General features: G+C 42.7%; 1 protein-coding gene across 1 annotated transcript in view; it reads right to left on the bottom strand.

Annotated features, from left to right (window-relative positions):
- IL10RB (interleukin 10 receptor subunit beta) overlaps window positions 1-25,573 on the bottom strand; it is a 28,576-nt gene extending 3,003 nt beyond the window's left edge. Inside the window, 6 exon segments of the mRNA XM_045002349.1 lie at window positions 9,869-10,026; window positions 12,286-12,436; window positions 14,615-14,781; window positions 18,570-18,727; window positions 20,082-20,205; window positions 25,354-25,573. Coding sequence (XP_044858284.1) covers window positions 9,869-10,026; window positions 12,286-12,436; window positions 14,615-14,781; window positions 18,570-18,727; window positions 20,082-20,205; window positions 25,354-25,402 — 807 coding nt within the window. The 5' untranslated portion in view covers window positions 25,403-25,573.
- Window positions 25,574-27,429: the final 1,856 nt, after the last annotated feature.

Here is a 27,429-nt window from a genome sequence, read left to right as displayed (position 1 = left end):
AGTAGCCAAATGAGTTCTTTGGAGACAAAGGGCAAGTAGATACCTCAGTCAGGTGTAAACAAAGCTGATGGACCATTACTTGCTAAGTGGCCATTCTTTGGCAGGAAAGGGGGCAGGAGCAAAAAAAATCTACATTTTAGCAAAGAAACAACATGGAGTTCCCTTTCACACAGACTACCTGTCTCCTTACTCCCAGCTGGAAATGCTCCTCAAAGGGGGGATAGAACTATAAAAAGAAGGGGCAGATACCCCAAGTGGCCCCTTTCCTCTCTCTCTCTCTCTTTCTGACCATTAATTCACTGCACCAGGAGGGACAGAGGAAGCAGCCATTGAACTGGAGAAGGGTCCTGACCTAAGCGGTTTGCTGAAAGAGGATTACTGAAAGCATGTGATGAGAAAACCTTGCTTTGAATTCAACAGTTAAGTTAGGCACCAGTTGCATTTTATCTTTATTTTTCTTGTAACCATTTCTGATTTTCATGCCTCATTACTTGTACTCACTTAAAATCTCTTTTTTGTAGTTAAACTTGTTTTATTGTTTTATCTAATCCAGTGTGTTTAAATTGAAGTGTCTGGGAAAGTCCATTTTGGGTAACAAAAATTTCTAGTAATAAAATGATGGACTTTATATAAACTTGCATTGTCCAGGAGAGGGCTGGGCAGTACAGGACATACATTTTGGAGCAAAAATCTAATACTGGGGGTGTTTTGGGGTCACCCTGCAGTATAGCCAAGGCTGGTAAGAGCCAAGGTGTGTCTGGCTGGCTTCAGCACACACACAGACATAGCTGGGAGTGACTTTCATGCTGGCGGCTGTTTGTGAGCAGTCCAGGCTAGAGCCGCAAAGCAATGTAAAGGGGACCCCAGGTTAGAGGGCAGGGGTGACACTGCTACTCCTTAGTCTGGCTTGTACCCTGGTGTGTCGCAGCTATGTGTACACTTAAACCACTGGAGAGGCACAGTTGCAGCTGTGCTGCTGTAGTGCTTCAGTGTAGACATTCACTAGTGACAGGAGGTGTTCTCTCATTGCTGTACTTAATCCACTTCCCTGAGAAGTGGTAGTGCTGTCTATGCTGGGGGTTAGGTTGGTCTCATGTCGCTCAGGGGGTTGGATTTTTCACACCCTTGAGTGAGGTATCTGGGTTGACCTAATTTTTTAACGTAGACCTGCCCTAAGTATAGACATAGCCTAAACAATAGAAGTCTGAAGAGAGACTCAAACAATAGACCTTAGAGGTGTGAATTGCCCCATTCAGCTCAGGGAGGTGTTAAATTAGATGTCCAGTAAAGATGATTTAAATGTCAACATTACTTTCTCAAGTAAAGGAGAGGGAGGGAGGATCACAGATCTATACAATTTAGTGTGAGAGATGTCTCATCTTGACACAACAAGTGGGTGGGATTTGGGAGATATAACAATTCCCCTCCACACACACCCCAATCAAGAGAGAGCCAAGCTCAAGGGTCCCAGTAGAGCTCAGAGTGAAAGGATCATATACTGAACACCTTTTCAATCTGGTAAGAACAACGGTTCATTTTAGCAATTCACATGGGCAGAGTTTATTTGGGTGTGATGCTTAGTAGAGTACCACTCCTTTTCTCCCCAATCTGACCTATCTGTTACTCTCCCTTAATACTTAAGAGTTTCAGAGATATCTGACACCTTCACATAAACAACAGAGTAGTGAATGTTACTCATTTTTGTCAGGGAACATGACCAGCCTTCTGTTAAGCAGAGAGCAGTTTGAATGAGTTACACGGTATCAGAATTGCATGAAAAAACTGGAGGTTACACAGAATATTATGGATGTTAAGCAAATCATCTTACACATTACTGCTGCGCTGTTCTTATATCCTTCATTTTGGCTTATTTAACCCTCAACTGGAGTTCTAAAATGAAACATTGGAGGTAGTTCTCAATGGTTCCCCTTCCCCGCCCCCCAAAGTAAAAGAAAATAAAATTACATTACTCCTCCCAAACTCTAAGTTTTAGGATGCATTTTGTTATATTTTCCTAAAAATCTCTAGCAGAGGGATAGCTCAGTGGTTTGAGCATTAGCCTGCTTAAACCCAGGGTTGTGAGCTCAATCCTTGAGGGGGCCCATTTAGGGATCTGGGGCAAAATCAGTACTTGGTCCTGCTAGTGAAGGCAGGGGGCTGGACTCAATGACCTTTCAAGGTCACTTCCAGCTCTATGAGATAGGTACAATGAAAATTTTAAGGGTTTTCTTTTCACAAAATACATATCTAACCTCCTTTAACTTTAAGGGGCATTGGTGTATTCTGAGGGGGGAAAAGATCACCTAAAATGGAATTATGTATTTCTTCTAAATATTTACAGATTTCTTACCCATGTTCAGTGCAAGTATGTGTATTTTCAACTCACAAAGGGACAAGGCCCTCCTCCACGCTGGGACACATATTCCATGTTAACTTGTTTTTAAAAATGAAGTGACCAGGGAGCAGATGAGGCAAAACATGATTACAAACTTCTTAGAAACATAAAGTACTACTTAAACATATGTTTCCTCCCTTCATTCTGGACAGTCTAAATCAGTGGTTTTCAACCTGTGGTCTGTGGACCTCTGGGGTTCCGCAGACTATGGCTAAGGGGACTTCAAAAGGTGACTACAAAAATAAAGGTTCAGACCCCAGAAAAGGCATTCTGTTTTTCTGATCAATCAAAATTAGCTGAATATCCCCACTTGCTGTCAAACCCCGGAAGTGCTGTCGTTACCACCGAAGCCCAGTTTAGTGCCCTTTCTCACACTGTGTCAAATGCTGTGCCAAGCACGTGCAACATTTATAGTTGAATTCTGTACAGTCAGTTTTCAGTCTAAGACTTCTATGGTAGGGGTCTATAGACCACAGGTTGAATTTCCAAAGGGGTCTGGCACCTTAATTCGAATTTTTTTTAGGGGTCCGCTAATGAAAAAAGCTTGAAAACCATTGGTCTAAATGGTACTTGGCTGTAATATTAAACCAACCACAAGAGGCCAGCCTTAGGCTAAAATTTAGAATAAAATCCACATGGCTTCTGTTTTGCATTCTTAACAGTCCTGAATAGAATTTATTTACTCATTTATTGAATTTAGGAATTGGGGGGCGGGTTGAAGAAAACATGCAAAACAAAAATATTCAGTTTCTAAAGCACCCACATAATTGGTAAAACAAGGTTTTATATCATCACCATATGTGCAAATGACAAAAAAACCTTCAAAAGATGAGCCTGGGAGCTTAAATTCATAACTTTGCTAGACACTAAAAATCATGGACTGAGTAGAGACACAGGATTTATGGGTTATTAAAATAATATAACCTACTAATAACTCCTCCAACTGCCCTTCTCCCCCTCTTTCTTTCCCTCATCACTGGAGGTGAGTTAATGGGCCACTTCACCTTGAACAGTCTCTTGAAATATGTGTCAACAACTTACGCTAGACAATCTGTTCCACCTTGTATTTAGCTGTGACATAGAGTATATTCCCCAGACCTGAAGAAAAGCTCTGTGAAGCTCAAAAATTTGTCTCTATCATCAACAGAAGTTGGTCCAATAAAAGAGATTACCTCACCCACCATGTCTCAGTGATATGGCTGAGCTTTTGAATGCTTCCTTTACAGCATTCTGTTGGAACATATCAGATGGGCAAGATTTCATCATTTACTAAAGAGTAACACCACTCTTACTCATGCTTAGTAGTGCCACAGTAATCAACAGAAACAGACGATGGAGTAAGGTACTCGGTTATGTCTATGCTAACAGAGTATATGCTGGCATAGCCCCCTTGATGCAGCATACACTGACAGAAGGAGTTCTACCAGTATAAGAAAACCACATCCCCAAACAAGGTTAGTTATGCTGTTAGAAGCCCTGTTCTGTTAGCACAGTTGAATTTACATGGGGGGAGGATTGCCAGCATAGCTATGTCACTATGGTATGTGGTTTTGTCACACCCCTGACCAACTCATCTATGTTAGTATAAATTTAAAGTGTAGCCCAGTCCCTACGCAGTGTGGGAGAAGGTTGTGGAATGAAGCCAACTAAATGCTGAATTAGTTCAAGTCACATTACATCACTATTTACACACACTTGAACTACTGCTCAGTTTAGTCCAAAGTCTTTGGCAGCAGATTAATCAACTTTTGCAGTTGATTAAGGTTTTGAAATGGCAGTCAACCACACAAGCAGTTTATGACAAGTGAACTAAAGTAACCAAAGGTGACATAGCTTATGTAGATCGTACCATATAGCTGCTAAGACTCATATCTATTATTTTGCAACATATATACTACACCTGGGTTCTTTTAGCTTGTGTACTTAATAACCAGCATTACTCCATACATTCACTTCAGGCAAAACCCATGTAACACTAACACAGCTAGTTAACAGGTTTCAGAGTAGCAGCCGTGTTAGTCTGTATCCCCAAAAAGAACAGGAGTACTTGTGGCACTTTAGAAACTAACAAATTTAGTTAGGAGGGACAGAGGAAGCAGCCATTGAACTGGAGAAGGGTCCTGACCTAAGCGGTTTGCTGAAAGAGGATTACTGAAAGCATGTGATGAGAAAACCTTGCTTTGAATTCAACAGTTAAGTTAGGCACCAGTTGCATTTTATCTTTATTTTTCTTGTAACCATTTCTGATTTTCATGCCTCATTACTTGTACTCACTTAAAATCTCTTTTTTGTAGTTAAACTTGTTTTATTGTTTTATCTAATCCAGTGTGTTTAAATTGAAGTGTCTGGGAAAGTCCATTTTGGGTAACAAAAATTTCTAGTAATAAAATGATGGACTTTATATAAACTTGCATTGTCCAGGAGAGGGCTGGGCAGTACAGGACATACATTTTGGAGCAAAAATCTAATACTGGGGGTGTTTTGGGGTCACCCTGCAGTATAGCCAAGGCTGGTAAGAGCCAAGGTGTGTCTGGCTGGCTTCAGCACACACACAGACATAGCTGGGAGTGACTTTCATGCTGGCGGCTGTTTGTGAGCAGTCCAGGCTAGAGCCGCAAAGCAATGTAAAGGGGACCCCAGGTTAGAGGGCAGGGGTGACACTGCTACTCCTTAGTCTGGCTTGTACCCTGGTGTGTCGCAGCTATGTGTACACTTAAACCACTGGAGAGGCACAGTTGCAGCTGTGCTGCTGTAGTGCTTCAGTGTAGACATTCACTAGTGACAGGAGGTGTTCTCTCATTGCTGTACTTAATCCACTTCCCTGAGAAGTGGTAGTGCTGTCTATGCTGGGGGTTAGGTTGGTCTCATGTCGCTCAGGGGGTTGGATTTTTCACACCCTTGAGTGAGGTATCTGGGTTGACCTAATTTTTTAACGTAGACCTGCCCTAAGTATAGACATAGCCTAAACAATAGAAGTCTGAAGAGAGACTCAAACAATAGACCTTAGAGGTGTGAATTGCCCCATTCAGCTCAGGGAGGTGTTAAATTAGATGTCCAGTAAAGATGATTTAAATGTCAACATTACTTTCTCAAGTAAAGGAGAGGGAGGGAGGATCACAGATCTATACAATTTAGTGTGAGAGATGTCTCATCTTGACACAACAAGTGGGTGGGATTTGGGAGATATAACAATTCCCCTCCACACACACCCCAATCAAGAGAGAGCCAAGCTCAAGGGTCCCAGTAGAGCTCAGAGTGAAAGGATCATATACTGAACACCTTTTCAATCTGGTAAGAACAACGGTTCATTTTAGCAATTCACATGGGCAGAGTTTATTTGGGTGTGATGCTTAGTAGAGTACCACTCCTTTTCTCCCCAATCTGACCTATCTGTTACTCTCCCTTAATACTTAAGAGTTTCAGAGATATCTGACACCTTCACATAAACAACAGAGTAGTGAATGTTACTCATTTTTGTCAGGGAACATGACCAGCCTTCTGTTAAGCAGAGAGCAGTTTGAATGAGTTACACGGTATCAGAATTGCATGAAAAAACTGGAGGTTACACAGAATATTATGGATGTTAAGCAAATCATCTTACACATTACTGCTGCGCTGTTCTTATATCCTTCATTTTGGCTTATTTAACCCTCAACTGGAGTTCTAAAATGAAACATTGGAGGTAGTTCTCAATGGTTCCCCTTCCCCGCCCCCCAAAGTAAAAGAAAATAAAATTACATTACTCCTCCCAAACTCTAAGTTTTAGGATGCATTTTGTTATATTTTCCTAAAAATCTCTAGCAGAGGGATAGCTCAGTGGTTTGAGCATTAGCCTGCTTAAACCCAGGGTTGTGAGCTCAATCCTTGAGGGGGCCCATTTAGGGATCTGGGGCAAAATCAGTACTTGGTCCTGCTAGTGAAGGCAGGGGGCTGGACTCAATGACCTTTCAAGGTCACTTCCAGCTCTATGAGATAGGTACAATGAAAATTTTAAGGGTTTTCTTTTCACAAAATACATATCTAACCTCCTTTAACTTTAAGGGGCATTGGTGTATTCTGAGGGGGGAAAAGATCACCTAAAATGGAATTATGTATTTCTTCTAAATATTTACAGATTTCTTACCCATGTTCAGTGCAAGTATGTGTATTTTCAACTCACAAAGGGACAAGGCCCTCCTCCACGCTGGGACACATATTCCATGTTAACTTGTTTTTAAAAATGAAGTGACCAGGGAGCAGATGAGGCAAAACATGATTACAAACTTCTTAGAAACATAAAGTACTACTTAAACATATGTTTCCTCCCTTCATTCTGGACAGTCTAAATCAGTGGTTTTCAACCTGTGGTCTGTGGACCTCTGGGGTTCCGCAGACTATGGCTAAGGGGACTTCAAAAGGTGACTACAAAAATAAAGGTTCAGACCCCAGAAAAGGCATTCTGTTTTTCTGATCAATCAAAATTAGCTGAATATCCCCACTTGCTGTCAAACCCCGGAAGTGCTGTCGTTACCACCGAAGCCCAGTTTAGTGCCCTTTCTCACACTGTGTCAAATGCTGTGCCAAGCACGTGCAACATTTATAGTTGAATTCTGTACAGTCAGTTTTCAGTCTAAGACTTCTATGGTAGGGGTCTATAGACCACAGGTTGAATTTCCAAAGGGGTCTGGCACCTTAATTCGAATTTTTTTTAGGGGTCCGCTAATGAAAAAAGCTTGAAAACCATTGGTCTAAATGGTACTTGGCTGTAATATTAAACCAACCACAAGAGGCCAGCCTTAGGCTAAAATTTAGAATAAAATCCACATGGCTTCTGTTTTGCATTCTTAACAGTCCTGAATAGAATTTATTTACTCATTTATTGAATTTAGGAATTGGGGGGCGGGTTGAAGAAAACATGCAAAACAAAAATATTCAGTTTCTAAAGCACCCACATAATTGGTAAAACAAGGTTTTATATCATCACCATATGTGCAAATGACAAAAAAACCTTCAAAAGATGAGCCTGGGAGCTTAAATTCATAACTTTGCTAGACACTAAAAATCATGGACTGAGTAGAGACACAGGATTTATGGGTTATTAAAATAATATAACCTACTAATAACTCCTCCAACTGCCCTTCTCCCCCTCTTTCTTTCCCTCATCACTGGAGGTGAGTTAATGGGCCACTTCACCTTGAACAGTCTCTTGAAATATGTGTCAACAACTTACGCTAGACAATCTGTTCCACCTTGTATTTAGCTGTGACATAGAGTATATTCCCCAGACCTGAAGAAAAGCTCTGTGAAGCTCAAAAATTTGTCTCTATCATCAACAGAAGTTGGTCCAATAAAAGAGATTACCTCACCCACCATGTCTCAGTGATATGGCTGAGCTTTTGAATGCTTCCTTTACAGCATTCTGTTGGAACATATCAGATGGGCAAGATTTCATCATTTACTAAAGAGTAACACCACTCTTACTCATGCTTAGTAGTGCCACAGTAATCAACAGAAACAGACGATGGAGTAAGGTACTCGGTTATGTCTATGCTAACAGAGTATATGCTGGCATAGCCCCCTTGATGCAGCATACACTGACAGAAGGAGTTCTACCAGTATAAGAAAACCACATCCCCAAACAAGGTTAGTTATGCTGTTAGAAGCCCTGTTCTGTTAGCACAGTTGAATTTACATGGGGGGAGGATTGCCAGCATAGCTATGTCACTATGGTATGTGGTTTTGTCACACCCCTGACCAACTCATCTATGTTAGTATAAATTTAAAGTGTAGCCCAGTCCCTACGCAGTGTGGGAGAAGGTTGTGGAATGAAGCCAACTAAATGCTGAATTAGTTCAAGTCACATTACATCACTATTTACACACACTTGAACTACTGCTCAGTTTAGTCCAAAGTCTTTGGCAGCAGATTAATCAACTTTTGCAGTTGATTAAGGTTTTGAAATGGCAGTCAACCACACAAGCAGTTTATGACAAGTGAACTAAAGTAACCAAAGGTGACATAGCTTATGTAGATCGTACCATATAGCTGCTAAGACTCATATCTATTATTTTGCAACATATATACTACACCTGGGTTCTTTTAGCTTGTGTACTTAATAACCAGCATTACTCCATACATTCACTTCAGGCAAAACCCATGTAACACTAACACAGCTAGTTAACAGGTTTCAGAGTAGCAGCCGTGTTAGTCTGTATCCCCAAAAAGAACAGGAGTACTTGTGGCACTTTAGAAACTAACAAATTTATTTGAACATAATCTTTTGTGGGCTACAGAGCACTTCATCAGATGCATGCAGTGGAAAATACAGTAGGAAGATATATATATACACACACACACAGAGAACATGAAACAATGGGTGTTACCATACACACTCTAACGAGAGTGATCAGTTAAGGTGAGCGATTAGCAGCAGGAGAGAAATGTCCCTCTGCCATGTACATTAGCCAAACCGGACAGTCTCTACGTAAAAGAATAAATGGACACAAATCAGATGTCAAGAATTATAACATTCAAAAACCAGTCGGAGAACACTTCAACCTCCCTGGTCACTCGATTACAGACGTAAAAGTCGCAATATTACAACAAAAAACTAAGACTCCAACGAGAGACTGCTGAATTGGAATTAATTTTTAAAATGGACACCATTAAATTAGGCTTGAATAAAGACTGGGAGTGGATGGGTCATTACACAAAGTAAAACTATTTCCCCATGTTTATTTCCCCGCCTTACTGTTCCTCACACCTTCTTGTCAACTGCTGCAAATGGACCATTTTGATTACCACTACAAAAAGGTTTTTTCTCTCCTGCTGGTAATAGCTCACCTTAACTGATCACTCTCGTTAGAGTGTGTATGGTAACACCCATTGTTTCATGTTCTCTGTGTGTATGTGTGTATATATATATAGATATATATAGATAGATAGATAGAGAGAGAGAGAGAGAATATTCCTACTGTATTTTCCACTGCATGCATCCGATTAAGTGAGCTGTAGCCCACGCAAGCTTATGCTCAAATAAATTTGTTAATCTCTAAGGGTAGGTCTATACTTACCCGCCGGGTCGATGCGTAGAGTTCAACTTCTCGGAGTTCGAACTATCGCGTCTAATCGCGTCAACTCCGGAACTCCACCACTGCGAACGGCGGTGGCGGAGTCGACGGGGGAGCCGCGGACTTCGATCCCGCGGCGTCTGGACGGGTGAGTAGCTCGAACTAAGGTAGTTCGACTTCAGCTACGCTATTCGTGTCGCTGAAGTTGCATACCTTAGTTCGACCCCCCCCCCTTAGTGTAGACCAGGCCTAAGGTGCCACAAGTACTCCTGTTTTTTTTTACAGCTAGTTAACTATCCAGGTGCATGTGTAAGAATGAGGAACTGCTGTCAGAAGGTTCACATGCATTAATCAGAAGAGTTGCAAGCTTTTCCGAGGTCTTTGACAGACAAGAGACCCTCTGGAAGAATAAAAATAGACAAACCTCCTTCAGATGTTGTGGAAAAGAATACGTAGGGAAGAAGACATATCTGGCCTGTTGATATATATATGAAAAGATAAAGAAACAGGCAGGAACTGATATTAGAACAACCAACATTGATACTAGAAGAACAGTGAGAATTATCCACACTGGAGTTACACCTGCAAGAGACAAGAAAAGAAATTCCTCTTAACCTGATTATACTTTATTATTATTTTGAATACACAATTTTCAGAATTTAATTCTTGTAAGTGAATAAAATATTTTTCCTCCACTTTTTCATATTAGCAGCTATTTTGGTAAATGAACAAATACTTATTTTTGTTCCCAAATGGAAGAATGTCTCAACTTTGTTTTTACTTCAACCACTCATGACATTCTTACTAGGTAAGTTTAACCTATGGCCATGATATGTAAACATTTATAGAAAGAAAAAAAATCTAGGTAAAAGGGGGGAGGGGGAAAGCAGGGTAACAACATGTAAACTCCCAGTATACTTATTTCTGGATGCTTCAAACCAGAGCACTGAATTCTGTTTCTCTCTAAAGGAAAAATGAAATAATGGTAACAAAAATGACAACTAATTTGGAGGTGGTGGTAATCCAAAATTCCTTAACTTCCAAGATACTGTGTCTTCTAAAGCTTGGTTTCATGGGGGTTGTCACAGCATGTGATACGAATAAAGATTGATCAAGGTATCACTTTAAAGCTGTCTATGATTGTTAAGCAGCTGCTTACTAATTAGTCTGGGACTGCACTTTTCCTTTTAAATTGAAACACAAAGCTCTCTTCTAAGAGGAGGCCACCTGAGTGATGGTGGCTATTGCCACCATAAATAGCTATTCCATAGATAGCTATTGAGATAGAGTGGTTGGAAATTGGAGTGTTCAGCCAGTTTCCACTGTGAGGTTAGTGCTACAAAAAATGAAAGACTGGAATACGGATTAGGCATTGCAGATGTTACATTGGAGAATTTTTTATGATCAGCACTTACTGGTATAGTTGCATAAAAATAAAATATTTGAACAAGGAAACTAGTTGTTTATATTGAGAGTTGATAATAATAGTAGCTTTGGATTGCACCCAGACAAAAACATCTTGGGTAAAATCTTAGTCCCACTGGAGACAATGGCAACACTTCCATTGACTTCAGTGGGACCAGGTTTTCACTCCTTTGGAAGATGTACCTTGACTAATAAATTACATGCCTTTTGAAACCATGAAGAAAATCAATTATCTGGCATGCTTGCCTAGTTAAAGATTTTAAACATGAGAACAGAAAAAGAAAGCATGACTGAGCTCTATCCATTTTAAAAAAAAAAAATTTCAACAATGTAATTCTGTTACAAAATGTAAACGGAATCAGACTTTGCAATGCAGGGCCAAATTCTACTCTCCGCAGAGGTGAAAGTAAGCCGCTCCGGTCCGGCGTACTGGCAAGAGCCAGTACGCCGTGCTGGACTGCACCAGTTTCCACGGCTGGGATTGAAAGGGCTCCGGGCTGCCTGCCGCGGGCAGCCCAGAGCCCTTTGAATCCCGGCCGCGGCTGAGATTTAAAAGGCTCCGAGCTCCCGGCGGCTGCGGGCAGCCCAGAGCCCTTTGAATCCCGGCCGCGGCTCTGACGGCTGGGCTGGGGCCGGGATTTAAAGGGCTCGGGGCTCCCCTCAGCGGCAGGAGCTCTGGGCCCTTTAAATCCCTGCCCCAGCCCTGCAAAGCTCGGGGTTCCCCCTGGCGGTCGGAGCCCTGGGCCCTTTAATTTGCCCCTGAGCCCCGGGGGGCTCCCAGCCACCTCTTCATCTGGGAGCCCCTGGTTGATTTAAAGGCCCTGGGTCTCCTAGCCACAGCTGGTGCCCCAGAGCCTTTAAATCTGGAGAGGCCCCGTCTCTTCCGGATGAGGCCACGCCTCTTCCGAATGAGGCCACGCCCCCTCAGGACTCCAGCAGTACCAGTAAGTCCTGTAAGTTACTTTCACCCCTGACTCTCCGCTATACCTGTGGAAGCCAAAGGGTTCACAAATGTAAATTGGCTTATGGGTAGATGACGTTTACGCCTGTGCAGAAGGGCCAGCACAAGAACTATGCAACACTTAAATTGCACTTAAATCTTGCTTTGAAGGGCTTTAGGGGTGCATGTGCCTCATATGGGTTCTCTGCACGGAGTACATTTAATCTATTGTGTATCTTATTATTTGTAGTTATAAGAGACTGAATTGAAGCTCTCCTATTTTCTGGCATGAAGGTTTCAATTTTTTTGCAAATTAGAGGTACACTTGGATATCACATTGAACAATACGGAAGTACCAAAACATTTCTGAAGGTTTACATGCATGCTTTTGTTAATTTTATGTCAATCAATGAGCGTCTTACAGTGTTTCATAATTAATCAGCATGTTTATAATGTACTGGTGCATTAGCTATTACCATTATCAGTTGTCCTATCACAGAACTCTTCACTCAGTTTTCCTGTTTTGTTCCATTCAGGAATAACTGCTTGAACTTGAAGGCAATATATTGTCCAAGGGTCCAAACCAGATAATATTTCTGAGTTATATTTAGTATCTGTGGTTATAACCTATATCAAAGAAAAATACAGAAAATTCAAAGGCAAATTCAAGTTCCAATAAATTATCAAATTACAGCACTAGTTTCTAATTAGAACTCCATTTAGTAGTCTTTGCATTTATAGCTGCACTATGGATTGGATTTACACAATATCTAGTTCTTGAAAAAAGTGAAAGTTTAAAATATCAACTGTTAAAACAGTTTTGTAATTTTCTGTATTACTTACTTGACAAGAAGAAAAAAGTTTCCTTTTAAGAATTACTTTAAAAGGACACTACAAATATTAAAATTAATCAGCTGTCTTCAAATTCCTTTTTCTATTTTAGAACATCCTATTGATGGTGAAAATAATCACCTTCCAAAACAAGAGCTGTAATAGCATTGAAATCCTAGCTCCTAAGTTGGTTGACCCAACAACAGGAAGTGGGCTCTAAGTTTCTTGTGATCAGACTTACAGGTAGTCTCCTTCCACTATGCCATAAAATAACTTTTCAAGAGACACACTGTAACAGAAAGAGGGACTCTAAAGCTATTATATAAATGTGCACAGAATTCTAAGTAGCAGTATTTTTTAAAAAAAATCATGCAACTAACAAAACCAAACAAGTATTCCATGCAACACGCTCTATTTAGGGTTACATATGAAGACCACTCATACTTTAGCTAATGTAGAATGTGGCACACTGCCTACTTAAAACAGCTGATCAATGTAAGTACTTTGTGTGCGGTTGTTCACAGCACAGACTTTTTATCTTCTTCTGGGTATGTTTAATGGTATTGGTCTTAAGAGTATAAATCCTTATATGGTTAAGGAGGTGCTACCAAAAGAGATTGCCTCTCTCCCTATGCAACGTCACATTAGGTGACACCAGCTAAAAGTGCTGTTAGTTATAGACATGGCTTACAGTAAACTAGGACAAATTTTTTTTTTGGTGGGTCTTAGGAGACTTGGTTGCTGTGAGGGAATAAATATACTTGAACAAACTATCCAAGTACTAACTTAAAAAAAAAAGATCTAATGAAAGTCCATTGTCTGTCACTTCTTGGAAGCCTCTTTAATCACTGAGGAAATCTCCCAGGTTTGCATTCGAGTACAGGAACCAGAGTATTCTTAGTGAAATCTCTTTTTGGGTAACTTGCTTCCCTTGGCAGTTTGCCGAAGGTTGCTTGACCAGGTATGGACTCACTGACTTTCCCTACAGAATAACACTCTCTTTTCCCCCTCTTCCTCCATTATTCGTGAGCTGGGGCTAATAAGGTGTTAGGGATGAGAAGGTTTCTTTATTTCTGGAACTGAATATTAAGTACTAGACTGGGAATTGTGAAGGATACCTAATATTAATCAGAATAATAGCTGCACCAAAGTCTTCATGTATAAAAATTTCCTGTGTTGCAGAGAGATCTAGTATATTCCCATTGATATTGATAGAAATTTCTGTCTTTCTTGGATCAAAAGCAGCATTCTATGACACTATAATTAACCTATTATTTATAACATTTTTCCCATGCATATAGTGTGGTGGGGTCTTTGGGGCTGTGGAACATGCCCACCTCTGGGAGAGAATGTCTCTCTGGCTTAGCGGAGGGTGACCATAATGGAAGTGAAAGAGTAAACAGATTATGTCTGATGATAGTGAAAATGGTAGCAGGAGAGAGACTGACCCTATGGCACAGCCATGTTAAGCATCCGAAATCCAGTCTTTTTTCAAGCCAGTATTGTACAATAGATCATTCTAGCAAAACTGCTTGAATCACATATGATTTGGTTGCGGAGCAGCTATTCATCATATCCCTAGATATTACCTATATAGGCACTCCTAAGTTGCATTTGTTTTTTGTGCAGTGTGCATGGGTACTGTTGTGATGACTGCAGTATATATCATTGAAAAAATAAAAACATTGATGCATAAAGGGAATAAAACCTCATAATTTAATAACTATTTCTAACTATGGAAGGATAATGTATGCCTATTTAGTAGGTGGTTACTCATTCCCTCTGTCAGTTTGCTACTGAATGCAGGTTGTGACAATTATAAGTTGCTGATATCACTAACTTTCAGAGATCTTGTTTTTACTTCAGCAATATTATGTCTCAGAACATTATCAATATCGTATTATACCTAGAAATGCCTGTTTAAAGCTGTAGCTGTAAAGCAGAGTTACACAAGAGTCAGTTGAAAAAAGTTACCTCTTCGCTATTGCCTTTTTTCCAGTATAGCACCCTGTAAACCCAAGAGCCATAATATTTATTTAAAGGCCACTCATGCGACTCTTGTACAGCGACAGGGCCTGTGAAATCTACATGCAAAGATCCGGATTCAGATTTCACTTTTACATCAGGTGGTCCAATGATTGCTAAATGAGAAGAGAGGAGAAAAAAAATCACAAAAATACAATCTCTCAATGTGTTCTCAGATTGATATTTTTATATGGCATACAGCACTACACCTAATCACTATCATAATCTTATTTACTTGAAGAAAACTCTTTCACCTCAAAGAATCAAGGATAAATAAACTCTTCATTCACAGATGTGTCATAAAATGAATTTGTCTTTACACTTCAATAGACTATCTTCCATTGCTGTATACAGTATAATTGTAGCTGTGTTGGTCCCGACCACAGAAGTTGGTCCAAGAAAAGATATTACCTTACCCACTCGTCTCATTTAAATAGAAGACACTTTTGCTGTCTGTGCCTCCTCCACTCACTAAGCCACCCTCAGTTCTATCCTACCAGCTGCTTTCACTAGTGGAAGAGGTAAGAATACTAAGGAACCCACTCCCAGGGCATCTTATTGCCTGCATTTCCCCACTGAGCTGCAGCTCAGAGACGTCAGACTTCGCTGAGGAAACTTTCTGGTGAAGTGTTTTTATTGCTCTCTTCACTGCAACTCATTTGAGAAACTGCAACTCTTGAATTGCTTCTGAATTTATTCTTAATTCTTTTTTTTACATCAAAGGATATATTGTTATATTTTGAAACTGGCTCCTTTTACTGTATTTTTGTTCCACTAAATAACTTAGTTTAGTGAGTACTTCAGTCCTCAGCTAGGCTGTGTCTATAATGAACTTTCATAAACTCTACCAGTGTTCCTCCTGTACCAGGTTGTAAAAATGCCGATGGTCAGTTTACACTAGCACTCCAACCATTGCTACCAGTAGTGAAGTTACAACAGGGCCAGAGCATCAGTGGGAGATTTTAAGAAACAGGTCAATGAAGGCAAGGCTTTGCATTTTTCCAGAAATTCAAACTAGTTATTAAAACACTTCTGGCTGTGGCAGCCTTGGCTACATGGTCGTTCCAACTGGTTTTAAACTGGTTTAAAATTATGGAAAAATTTCCCCATGGGTGACTCTGATGTTCCTAGGCTGCACGAACACATTAGGTAATTTCCCAACAACTACAACTCTGTTGGTGGTAATGCTGGTGGAAACTGTAAGATACACATATGATACACTTGGCTAGGTGCTCTGAGCAGGATTAGATAATACTGTGGTAAAAATGACACAGTGATTAAGAGTCCTATCTACATTGCAGATTTCACCAGTGCTGCCAGGTCTTCTTCCTCAATTAGTTTTATACATAGACTCTTTAGTCCAATTATAAATTGGCTTTTGAAGGTTAGTGTTGCTTAGAAGTTAACCCTTTCCTTGAAATGTGAATCAAAATCCTGTTTTCAATGCAATTCTTCATAAAACTCTGACTTGTTAATGATTTTGTTCTCTGATATGGGGGTTTATGCTAAGTACTACTGTTTCTTTTGGCTTTACTCTAACTCTCATAGTTTTTGTTAAATACTTCAATTTTCTATATTGTAGTACAACTTTTCTGTTCGGCCAGTTTTAATTCTCTCCAAGTTAAGCTTTTGAAAAAAGACAAACCCCAAAAACGTGCTCATTTTCCAAATTTCTTTTTCTTCCTTAAGTATTATATTTGCACTACTGTATGCAACTAACCTTCCCCTTGTAACCATTTTCAGATTTCCTATAGAGTAACTGGTAATATGTCTTTTGTCCTACTGTGAGGGATTTTTCTCAATGAATAGTTTAAACTCATCAGTGCTTTGAAGTTTTTTAAAAAAACTCCTTCAAGAGTTAGTGCATGGATATGGGAGTGAGTTTACAGAGAGATGTCCAATTGAAGAGATCAAAGAGCAATGGCCACGACATCTTATGAATTTAATACGGAAAAGTTATGTCATAAACACTGTCCTGGTATAAATAACAATTGCATTGGGAAAATGAGACTGGAAACTTAAACTCTGAAAGTCAAGGACTAGAAAGGTTAAACTTTAAGTAAATCCAAGCCAAGCCAGAGAAGAAGGGAAAACTAAGAATTGTTTCTAGAGGTAGAGAAACCAAAGAGGCCTCTTGCATAGCTTCCCATTGACATCTGTGCAGTGGAGAAATGGAAGTTTTAGGTAGCAGACAAAATTGTGCTTGCTAATGGATGAAATAATTTTGAGAATGCATTGACAAAGATCCTGCTCCCCACAAACTCAGACAACAGCACGCTGCCCAAGATCTCTGCTATAAGAAAGTGTTGCAGTGCCAAGTTCCACCATCTTTCACACAAGACAGCAAACATCAGACATGGTACCTTCAAAATGATTTTTTTTTTAATTGAAGAGTAAACTTTTTCCCCTTGAACATATCCAAATATAGGATGGGAGGAGGGGAGGAGGAGGGTTAATTCGCCCCCTTCTCCCCGCTTAGTGACAAGAAAGTAGCTGAACTGATTTAAATATGCAGGAAGTTAGAATCCTTGGATATAAAGCACTCTTGCTCTAAAAATTTGTATGCAATATTTCTTTAGGGGGCAAAATATGTGTGTGTTAAAATCCCTCAAAAGATGTCTCAGAATGGAAGAAGAGTCAGTGATGACCTACACATACTTTTGATCTTACTACATTTTCTGTACTCCTGGGACAATTCTGCATCACTTCATGTGCGCATTAAAATATGCATGGCTCATTAATTAATTTTTTTCTGCCCGAAAGTTGCTGCACTTCTGCCTTTTGCCTACCAGAAGGCGCTGTGGCAACAGAACAAAGCAGCAGCTCCCAGCCAGTTAGGGAGAAGGAAGAGCCTGCCTTCTTCACAGCGCCTGTCAGGCCAGGCCAGGAGATATGGGGAGACAGACAATACAGGGCTGCTGGGGGGGGGGGGTGTCACGTAGGGGCTCATAAGAGCTGGTGGGGGAAGACAGACTGGGGCAGGGGCTGAATGGGAGTGGAGGCACAGAGCCACAGGGGGAAGGGAGGTGCAGGGCCACATAGGGACAGGAGGGTGGCTGGGTGGGGGAACAGAGACACATGGTGACAGGGAGGGGGGTGTAGGGACACATGGGGATGGAGGGAGTGGATGTCCAAGTGGGGGTGTAGGGACACATGGACGGGGGTACGACGACACATGGGGGTGCAGGGAAACGTGGAAAGGGGCAGATGTGCCTGACTGAATGGGAGAGGCTAGGGATCAGCCAGGGTCTGCATGGAGGAAGCTCCCTAACAATCCCTCCCTGCCCCCGCCCCAAAAATCTGTTCCATACTTTTCCCACCCATACCCAACAGCTCTCCAAGTTCACACTCAGGCTCCTTCCCAGCAATTACTTCCCTCTCTCTCAGCTCCTCCTTTACTTCTGACTCCCCCAAGCCTTTGCGCTGCTACTGAGGGGTGCAGGAAATACATTTCTGTATTGTAGTTTTAAATGAATTATTACTCTAAGTTCTGTATTAATATGCCTAGTAAGGAATCTATTTGCCAAAAGACATTTCCTGAATCTTTGTATGTCTATATTGTTACAGACATACTTGCTGACAGGTATTTTGAAATAAATGACCAAAAATAACTGAAACATCTGTTATTTTGACAAATAAAATATGCAGAATTTGAAAATATTGTAAGCAGAATGTTTAATTTTTTGGTGCAGAATTCCCCCAGGAGTATTTCTGAGAGCAACTCTCCTCATCCCAAAAAGTATACCAAATAGGACTCGGATATTTCATACTTTACTTAAAATAATTGGTAAATTTAAAACAATCTGTATTTTAATATCGCTACTTATTCAGATTAATTGCAATTTTATTTAATTAACAGTTCGCTATTAGTGGGCAAAAGTTTTCCATGTAGGGGAAGCCTTACTGTCATCGAGTGGCTTAAAGATGATGTTCACCCAGTCTGATTTTTCGTTCTCTGATTCAGCCCTGACTCGCAAGGTGTATTCTCCATATACAGGCAGAGAAGAGAAGTCACACTCCGTGATGACAATGTTCACACACATATTCCTGTTATAAAGACTGCTGTATAGGAGGCAAAAGAATTGCATCTGAGTCATATATTAGGAACAAGAAAATATCCTTCATTTCAGTGAAGCAGATAAGTGGCAGTACTCACTCACCATGTATTAACATTGCTAATTACTACTCAGGCAAAAATCATTAGCTGAAAAAAAATAAGAACATTGATATATCTATTACACATACTTATATATAGGCATTAGACACTCGTAACATCTATTAGGATAGTCTATTATTACTTTATGATAAAGGTAGAGATTAAGGTGACCATTCAGCAAAAAGCACACTGTTGCTCTGACTTGGCACCTGCAAATCCTGATTGAGCACACAGAAAATGCCTGATACCACAGCCAAGTTCAACTATGCCTGAATTTTCAGTCCAATTCTCACCCTTCCTTTGGATAGGCCTTACACTCTCCTAATCTTTCATTATATGCCCAGGCCTTGAATGGGTACTAGTTAATATGTGGAATGTTACATCTGTTTTGTACTTAGAGCCCACCCTGGACTAGGAGCTTGGTACCCTGGCAGTTTGGGGGTCCCACACATCCCTCGTACCTTCCCCCTGCTGACTGACATAGCAGACACACTTACTTTATGTTCTACATCATTTTAGAGGCCCTTTCTCAGCAGGCACCTGACTGTCTGCCATTCCCCCTCCCTAAGGTCCTACTCTTTCTTTGCCAAGAAATGACCCTTTTGATTCATCAGGATAATTTGCTGTCTGGATTTTGTTCAGCTACTGAAGCAGCCAGGGATCTAATACTAGTCTAGGGGAGTCCTCAGCCTTCTTTAGAGTGCTCCGCACAAAATCCTCCCCCTCCCAGACAAAGACCAATCTGGAGGGAAAAAATGGGAAAAATTCCTGACAAAATGAGGCCTCAGAGTAAGCTGCTGAGAACCTCTGCTTTTGAGCACAGAGGCAGCAGACAGGGGAACATTCTTGCTGCACTTCACTAGCCATGTCTGTAGAGGGCCCTGACAAACAGATTGCTCTGGGGGAAAAAGTGGAACCTGTTGCCTGCATTAGAAATTGGAAAACGTGGGAGAATGCATTAGTACTAAGCCTGCTGAAGTAGTAGTTTCCTATGACAGAGAATGTAAATGTTCATGTAGCTGACTATTGACTGTGTTTCCCACTCCAGATGAATATGTGACAAACTAATGAATATTAAAAACTATAAAGCATGCCCTTTAATAGGTATCTAGCTCAGGAGAAGGTGTCTTATGTGCATAAGCCAAAAGAAAGGGACAGTCCATGTCTCGGGGAAAAAAAGTCACAAGAACACAATACTATAAACTGTAAGTTTATCTAAGACATCTTGCAAAGGTAAATACAGAAAGCTCCTAAACCTACCTTATAGACTCGACTGTATAAGTAATATTTTCTTTGTGAAAAGTAGGTGGATCCCACTGTAGAGTGCTTTTCAAGTTAACTGAATTAATCGTTACATTTTTTGGTTCTGGCACTATTCCAAATGCTGAAAAAAAAACAAACCACTGCAATAAATGTTCTTTCAATGACTAAAGTAACAAATAACCCTTTTTGAAAACTGGAAAAGAGACTAGAAGTATTGCTGGAATATACACATACTGTACTACTAAGCTAACTAGTAGTTTCCATGACTACTGAGTTATGATCATCCTTTTGATTCTTTACAGATGGAGTCAGAAATTATACCAGCCAAGCCAGCTACAGAGCACGGCTCTTACTGTTGTGCTACAGAACTGATTTCATTTTATGCCACAAGAGAGAAATCAAATAATGTGTATGCTCTTTAAGAAAAAAAACTAATTAGCAATTTTATGTGCATATTTTAGATGTAAAGATGCATGACACTAATGTGTGAGAAGTACACTCCATGCACCTGCACAAGACAGAAACTAAATTTTAACACAGGAACTCCATTTCAAGTACAGAGTTTACTTCCTCAAATGTGACCTCTTCCTGTACCCATAAAATTTCAGTCAGAATGTCCATTAAATTAGAAGAGAATGTGACATATACATGATTTGGACCTAGAATTTTTGATTTAAAGAAATTCTGGCATTTCACTTTCCTCCTTGCCAAATGAGCTTGTGAGGTAAAATCCTGGCCTAATTAAAGTCAATGGAGGAAGTCCCATTGATATCAGTGAGAACAGGATTTCATCTATGGCCATCAAGATGTTTCCTGATCTTCATACTGAGGATATGTTTATGCTATGGAGACTATACTGGCATAGATCCATATTGCAGATGCAGTCCACACCAACAGAAAGAGTTTTTCTCTCAGTGTAGGAACACCACCTACTTGGAAGACATTAGCTGTGTTCATGGAAGCAGTCTTGTTGTGTCTATACTGCCGGGTTTGTTACCTATGTTGGTCAGGGGTGTGAATTTTCACACCCCTGAACAATGTAGCTATGCCAACATAACTTTTCAATGTAAACCAAGATGAAGCTACTGTAAATGGACCAAGTTCAAAACTCTGTCTCTCTGTCCCAGGTTAGCAGTGCTGTAGAGGTGTTATGCTCAACCACTGGAAATAGGAAGGTATGGACTCCCATACACTCTAGAACATCCTCTGTGGCCAATTCAAGAGTGCCACTGACTGGCTCCAAATGAAGTCACATCCAGTCCCTTACGGGGCCATCTACGCTAGAGCCTTGTTGAACTAGGACATTGGTTACTAATTTTTCAGCAATGGTGCAGCTGCACCAATGCTTCCAAAGGGCATAAGGTCCAGTATAGACAATTGTTTTTCACCCCATTTCATTTTCAGAGCTCTACACCATTGCTGAAAAACTGGAAAGAAATGTCCAATTTCCTAGTGTAGAAAATAATCTAAGAAAATAATCGGTTGCAGACAACATCAGGTAACATTGTTTTGGAAAAGCAGCCTTCTGGCTGGCTCAAGCAGCTTCCATTGTACCTCATTTTCTCCAAAGGGGCTACACAACTCTCCACACTCACAATTTCAACACAACATAAATAAAAGTGACCTGGAAAGGGAAGTGGATTTGTGCCCCTTTTCATTTCTTTATGATGTATAAAGAGGTGTGTAAGATTTTTGTTTAAAAATAGTTCTGCTTGGTGCTTTCCCCACCTCTCCTAAAAATCAGATCTGGTCTGTCTGACTGGTGAACTAATTAAAAAACAACATCAAAGGAGGCAAGAGCCTCAGCTCTCTGCAGTTCAGAAGAGCAGGGATTTTAGACTATTTGAAGTTTTAATTTTTATCATCTATTTGACTCAACTACCAAAGGAGCCCTTCATTAAAATTTCATCACCCCCATCTTCATCTAAGATGGGAGAGCTTACAATAAGCATCTTCACAAATGTCCTCCAGCAAAACCATAAAAGGAAAAACTTGACAAGCTTGTTATTTGCAATGTAAAAACAATTAGGAAACAAACAGATAATTTAATTTGTAAAATAAAATGGTCCTCCCAAACTATCCCCAAAGTTTCAGGCTCAGATCCATTTAAAAAGAAATTTCTTTTCAGATCACTTTTAAGACTTTATATGATAGTCTTTTGCTATAAGCGCAGGCCCAGATTTTCAGCTGTTGTAAACTGCGGTAGCTCTATCTGGCCATAGTATAAATGTTGTGTTAAAATGTTTATTGTTCAAATTTCATTTAAAATATAAATATCAGCTTCAGTACTTGCTATTTTCTTCAGTTGCTGCATGGAATCTGAGGTGTTTCAGTTATACAGACATATTCCCCCTACACAAATCATATGGTCTTTGGCTGATTGATGCACTTAGATCTGCAGGGGTGGGCAAACAACAGCCTGTGAGGCACGTCCAGCCCATCAGACCTTTAAATATGGCCCTCGAGGTCCTGCTAGGGAGCGGGGTGAGGAGTTTGCCTCGCTCCACACATGCTGTGGCTTCGTGCAGCTCCCAGAAGCCATGGTATGCTCCCCCTCCGGCTCCTATGTGTAGGGGCAGCCAGGGGGTTCCACACGCTGCCCCCACCCCAAGTGCTGGCACTCCAATGGGACCTTCAGGTGTGGCGCCTGCAGATGGGGCAGCACACAGAGCCACCTGGCCGCGCCTCCGCATAAGAGCTGAAGCGGGGACATGCTGCTGCTTCCGGGAGCTGGTTAAGATAAGCAGCGCCCCGAGTCTGCACCCCTGACCTCCTCCCGTGCCCCAACCCCCTTCCCTGATCCCACTCCCACCCTTTGAACCCTTCTGTTCCAGCCCGGAGCACCCTCTTGCACCCCAAACCCCTCATCCCCAGCCCCACCCCAGAGCTCCCCCCCCCCAGCCGGAGCCCTCCCTCCCCTGGCCCCAACCCCCTGCCCGGAGCCCCCTCCTGCATTCCTAACCACTTAGCCCTAGCCTGGAGTCCCCTCCCCCACCTCATTTCTGGCCTCACCCTGGAACCCACACCCCCAGCCCAGAGCTCCTCCCACACCCAACCGACTGTCCCCTCCCATACTCTGAACCCCTCTGCTCCACCCCCAGCCCCCCTCCTACACCCCAAACCCCTCATCACTGGGACCACCCCAGAGCCCACACCTCCAGCCGGAGCCCTCACCCCGTCCCAAAACCCAACCCCCAATTTTGTGAGCATTCATGGCTCACCACACAATTTCCATACCCAGATGTGGCCCTCAGGCCAAAAAGTTTGCCCACCCCTGATCTGGAGGGTCAAATTCTCCTTGTTCATAGTCTTTTGATTTCAATAGAATTATACCCATGCAACTGAGAGGAAAATCTGACTCTTAATATTTAATTAATACCAAAGATCAGCCAAAGACCATTTCCCTAATCATACATCTTATAAACAAGATATTAGACTGCAGCAATATTTAAACTCTAGAGTAAATGTACACTAGACTGATATTTTGAAAATGAAAAGGTTCTGAATTGGCCAAGTGGCCCCAGCACAAGGGTTTTAAAGATAGGGGTTTTCTCAGATCTGGGCCTTTGGGAAGTCCTGAGAATCAAGCAACTCAGCAGAGTTCTGGGGAAGTCAGGAATGAAAACAACTTTACACTTAATTCCAAGAATCAGTCAACTCCTGATCCCGCTGCAAAAGCCGATGCATACAACATAGGCACAATTGTTTTTTCTGACCATTGTCTGCTTTTTTCAATTGGTAGCACTGAGCAGAGAGGGTCAGGGGTATGGCAGGAGTAAGCAAGACATGATAAGTAATTCTTCCTGATAAGGCCTCAGCTGGAGTAATGGGTCCAGTCCTGGGCACCTCATTTCAGGAAAGTGGACAAATTGGAGAAAGTCTGGAGGAGAGCAATAAAAATGTTTAAAAGTCTAGAAAACATGACCTATGAAGAAACATTGAAAAAAACTGAGTTTAGTCTGGAAAAGAGAAGACTGAGGGGAGGCCTGATATGAGTTTTCAAGTACATAAAAGGTTGTTACAAAGAGGAGGCAGGCCAGGGGCCCATGGCCCCATCACTTTTAAAAGTGGGAGGCTATGCCCTCCCCCTTTTTACGGGCCATAAGGATGAAAGTGGGGGGTGGGGGGGTAAGAGGTGGATAGGAGCGAGTAGGGGCCGGGGTTCTTAGGAGGATGAGGTGGTGTGGGGGTGGAGCCATGGTTCGGGCACTGATGGCCCCCTCTTTTTAGGGAGCTTCCGCCGCTCCTGGGAGGAGAGTGAAAAACTGTTCTTCTTACCATCTGAGGACAGGAGAAGCAGCAATGGGCTTAAATTGCAGTAAGGGCGGTTTAAGTTGGACATTAGGAAAAACTTCCTGTCAGGGTGGTTAAGCCCTGGAATAAATTGCCTAGGGAGGCTGTGGACTCATTAGAGCAGATTAGACAAACACCTGTCAGGAATGGTCTAGTTATTACTTAGCCGCAAGTGCACGGGACTGGACTAGATGACCTGTTGAGGTCCCTTCCAGCCCTACACTTCTATGGTTCTATAATCAGTCCCCTTGGAGAACTACCCAACCAACCCCTCTCAACTCCCATAGTGCCAGGAGGCAAACTGGGGACATCGGTCACTGTCCGGTGCCATGGATGTGTTTCAGCACCATGTCCTTTGTTGGGAGCTATGGGGACAGGAAGAAAACATGCCTGCCTCAAGTGGCCGGCTAAGCTGGAAGGAAAGTCAGGCTTGGCCTACGGCTGTGGAGAGAGGAAAGCCTGAGATGGTGTTGGCCAAACATCCAAGTTTAAGGGCAACCCCCCGGCCCGCTTGAAGTCGATGGGAGTTTTGTGATCCGGGGGGGGGGGGGGAAGGGGAGGGAGGCAGGATTGCACCAAGTTCTCCCCTGGATCTAAACCGACCTAATTATGTTCCCTCAAACCCCGCCTCCCAGCTCTCTTTGTGGGGCTGCCTACAGACCAGGTGCCAAGGGTTTGGCTGCTGGCACACAGCCCGCCTGGGGGCCAAGCCCCTCCCAGCCTGCCGTGGGGCTCTGCAGCCCGGCCCCAGGCTGGGGCTGGCCGCTCTCCGGGACAGGGCCCGGCTCGGCTCTGCGTGCGCCCAGCGCCACGGCTCGTTCCCCGGCCCAGCCACTGCGGGGAGGCACCGTCGCCGCCGCCGCCTGCGCTCCGGGGGCTCCCTTGGGACAGTGCCGGAGCCCCGGACCCGCGGGAAGTAGCCAGGCGACACCCCTACCGCCCCCCGGCAGGAGCGCCCCGCGGCCCCGGCACTCACCCGAGCAGAGAAGGCAGCCGGCCACCAGCGCCAGGAAACGCCGGGCCATGGCCAGGGGCTCGGGGTCCCCCTGGCTGCGGCAGGAGCGCCCGCCTGGCTGCTGCCCAGCGGAGGCCCCCAGCTCGCCGCCCCACAGCGCTTTCCCAGCCCGGCACCTGGTCCCGCCCCCGCGCTGGGCGAGCGAGCGCGCCCCGTCTGGGACCGTCCCTGGCCCGCCCCTCCTCTGCTTCCGGCAGGTGAACTCCGTCCCCTGTGCGGCGCGCCGGCAGGAAACGCGCCGCCCGCCGCCAGCGCTCGCAACCGCCCCCGCAGCAGCCGGGCCCTGCGCCTTGCAGAGCAGAAGCGGCGGGGCTCAAGCTGGGGCGGGGCGGAGGCGTTTGGTGGCAGCTCCCTGTATCCCGCCAGCCGCAGGCGGACAGAGCGCCCAGGCCCCGGGAGGGAGAGACCCAGCGCCGAGATCATTCGAGTCCCCCGACTGGGTGTAAATCGATCTTTTTGGCTCTCCCCTTCTTATCCACCCACGAGCTCGTTCTCCTGGTGTGGAGCTCTTGTCCTACCTTCGTCTTGTATTGTAGCAAAGGTGGCGGGCGGGAGTTTACAAGAAAAAGGCGCCGTTCAATACTGCAGCTTTGTTACTCTTACTGTACCACTTTGTAACTATCTGTTGTATCAACCACCACAGTATCAAAGAGAAACGATCCCTTCCATTTATCCACCCCTGGAACAAATCATGCCGAGGCAAAAGCCGTTGGTTGCTAACAAAAGGGGAAATATAATTCTCTTTATGAATATAGTATATTTTTCTGGGACCATCTGTCCTCTTTGGGATTTTTATATATATTTACTATGACAATCTTACCTACTCCACATACATATAAAAATCTCTTAACAGTCATACATTTGTAGCTATTCCCAATGGGTCAGACCTTGTTTAGGTACAGAGCATCTTCAGCTGCCATTGAAATCAATAGAGTTAACAGTGCTCAGCACATACACAAGTATACATCTAGCTCAGTGATTCTCAAGCAGGGGTACCTGTACCCATAGGGGACATGGAGGTCTTCCAGAGGCTTTATCAGCTCATCAAGATAATTTGCCTAGTTTTACAACAAGCTACATAAAAAGCACTAGCAAAGCCAGTACAAACTAAAATTTCATACAATGACTTGTTTATACTGCTCTATAGACTATGTACAATATTTATATTTCAATTGATTTATTTTATAATTATATGGTAAAAATTAGAACATAAGCAATTTTTCAGTAATAGTGTGCTGTGACACTTTTTTGTATTTTATATATGATTTTGTAAGCAAGTAGTTTTTAAGTGAGGTGAAACTTGTGGGTATGCAAGACCAATCAGATGCCTGAAAGGGGCACAGTAGTCTTGAAGGGTTGAGAACCACTGATCTAGATATTCCCCATCACTATAGTACCCAAGTGCCTTGCAAACTTTAGATCATCTTCACAGCACCCCAGCGATCTAGAGAAATATTATCCCCACTTGACAGAGGAGGAACAGAAGTACAGGGACATTAAGGGCCTGATTAGATGTAAGTAGTCCCATCACTTCAGTCTTCTCAGGCCAGGTCTACACGACACATTTACTTTGGTCTAACTACATCACTCTGAGGTGTGAAACCTATGTCGGCTGGAGAAATTCTTACAGTAGGACAATGGAACCAATTGCCTCAGGAAGTTGTGGAAGCTCCTTTGCTGGAGGTTTTCAAAAGGAAGCTGGATCTATCATAGAATCATAGAAGATTAGGGTTGGAAGAAACCTCAGGAGGTCATCTAGTCGAACCCCCTGCTCAAAGCAGGACCAACACCAACTAAATCATCCCAGCCAGGGCTTTGTCAGGCCGGGCCTTAAAAACCTCTCAGGATGGAGATTCCACCACCTCCCTAGGTAACCCATTCCAGTGCTTCACCACCGTCCTAGTGAAATAGTGTTTCCTAATATCCAACCTAGACCGCCCGTACTGCAACTTGAGACCATTGCTCCTTGTTCTGTCATCTGCCACCACTGAGAATAGCCAAGCTCCATCCTCTTTGAAACCCCCCTTCAGGTAGTTG

This window comes from Mauremys mutica, chromosome 1 (assembly GCF_020497125.1).
Source record: "Mauremys mutica isolate MM-2020 ecotype Southern chromosome 1, ASM2049712v1, whole genome shotgun sequence".
NCBI classification, from domain to species: Eukaryota; Metazoa; Chordata; order Testudines; family Geoemydidae; genus Mauremys; species Mauremys mutica.
This window is presented reverse-complemented; position numbering and strand designations above follow the sequence as displayed.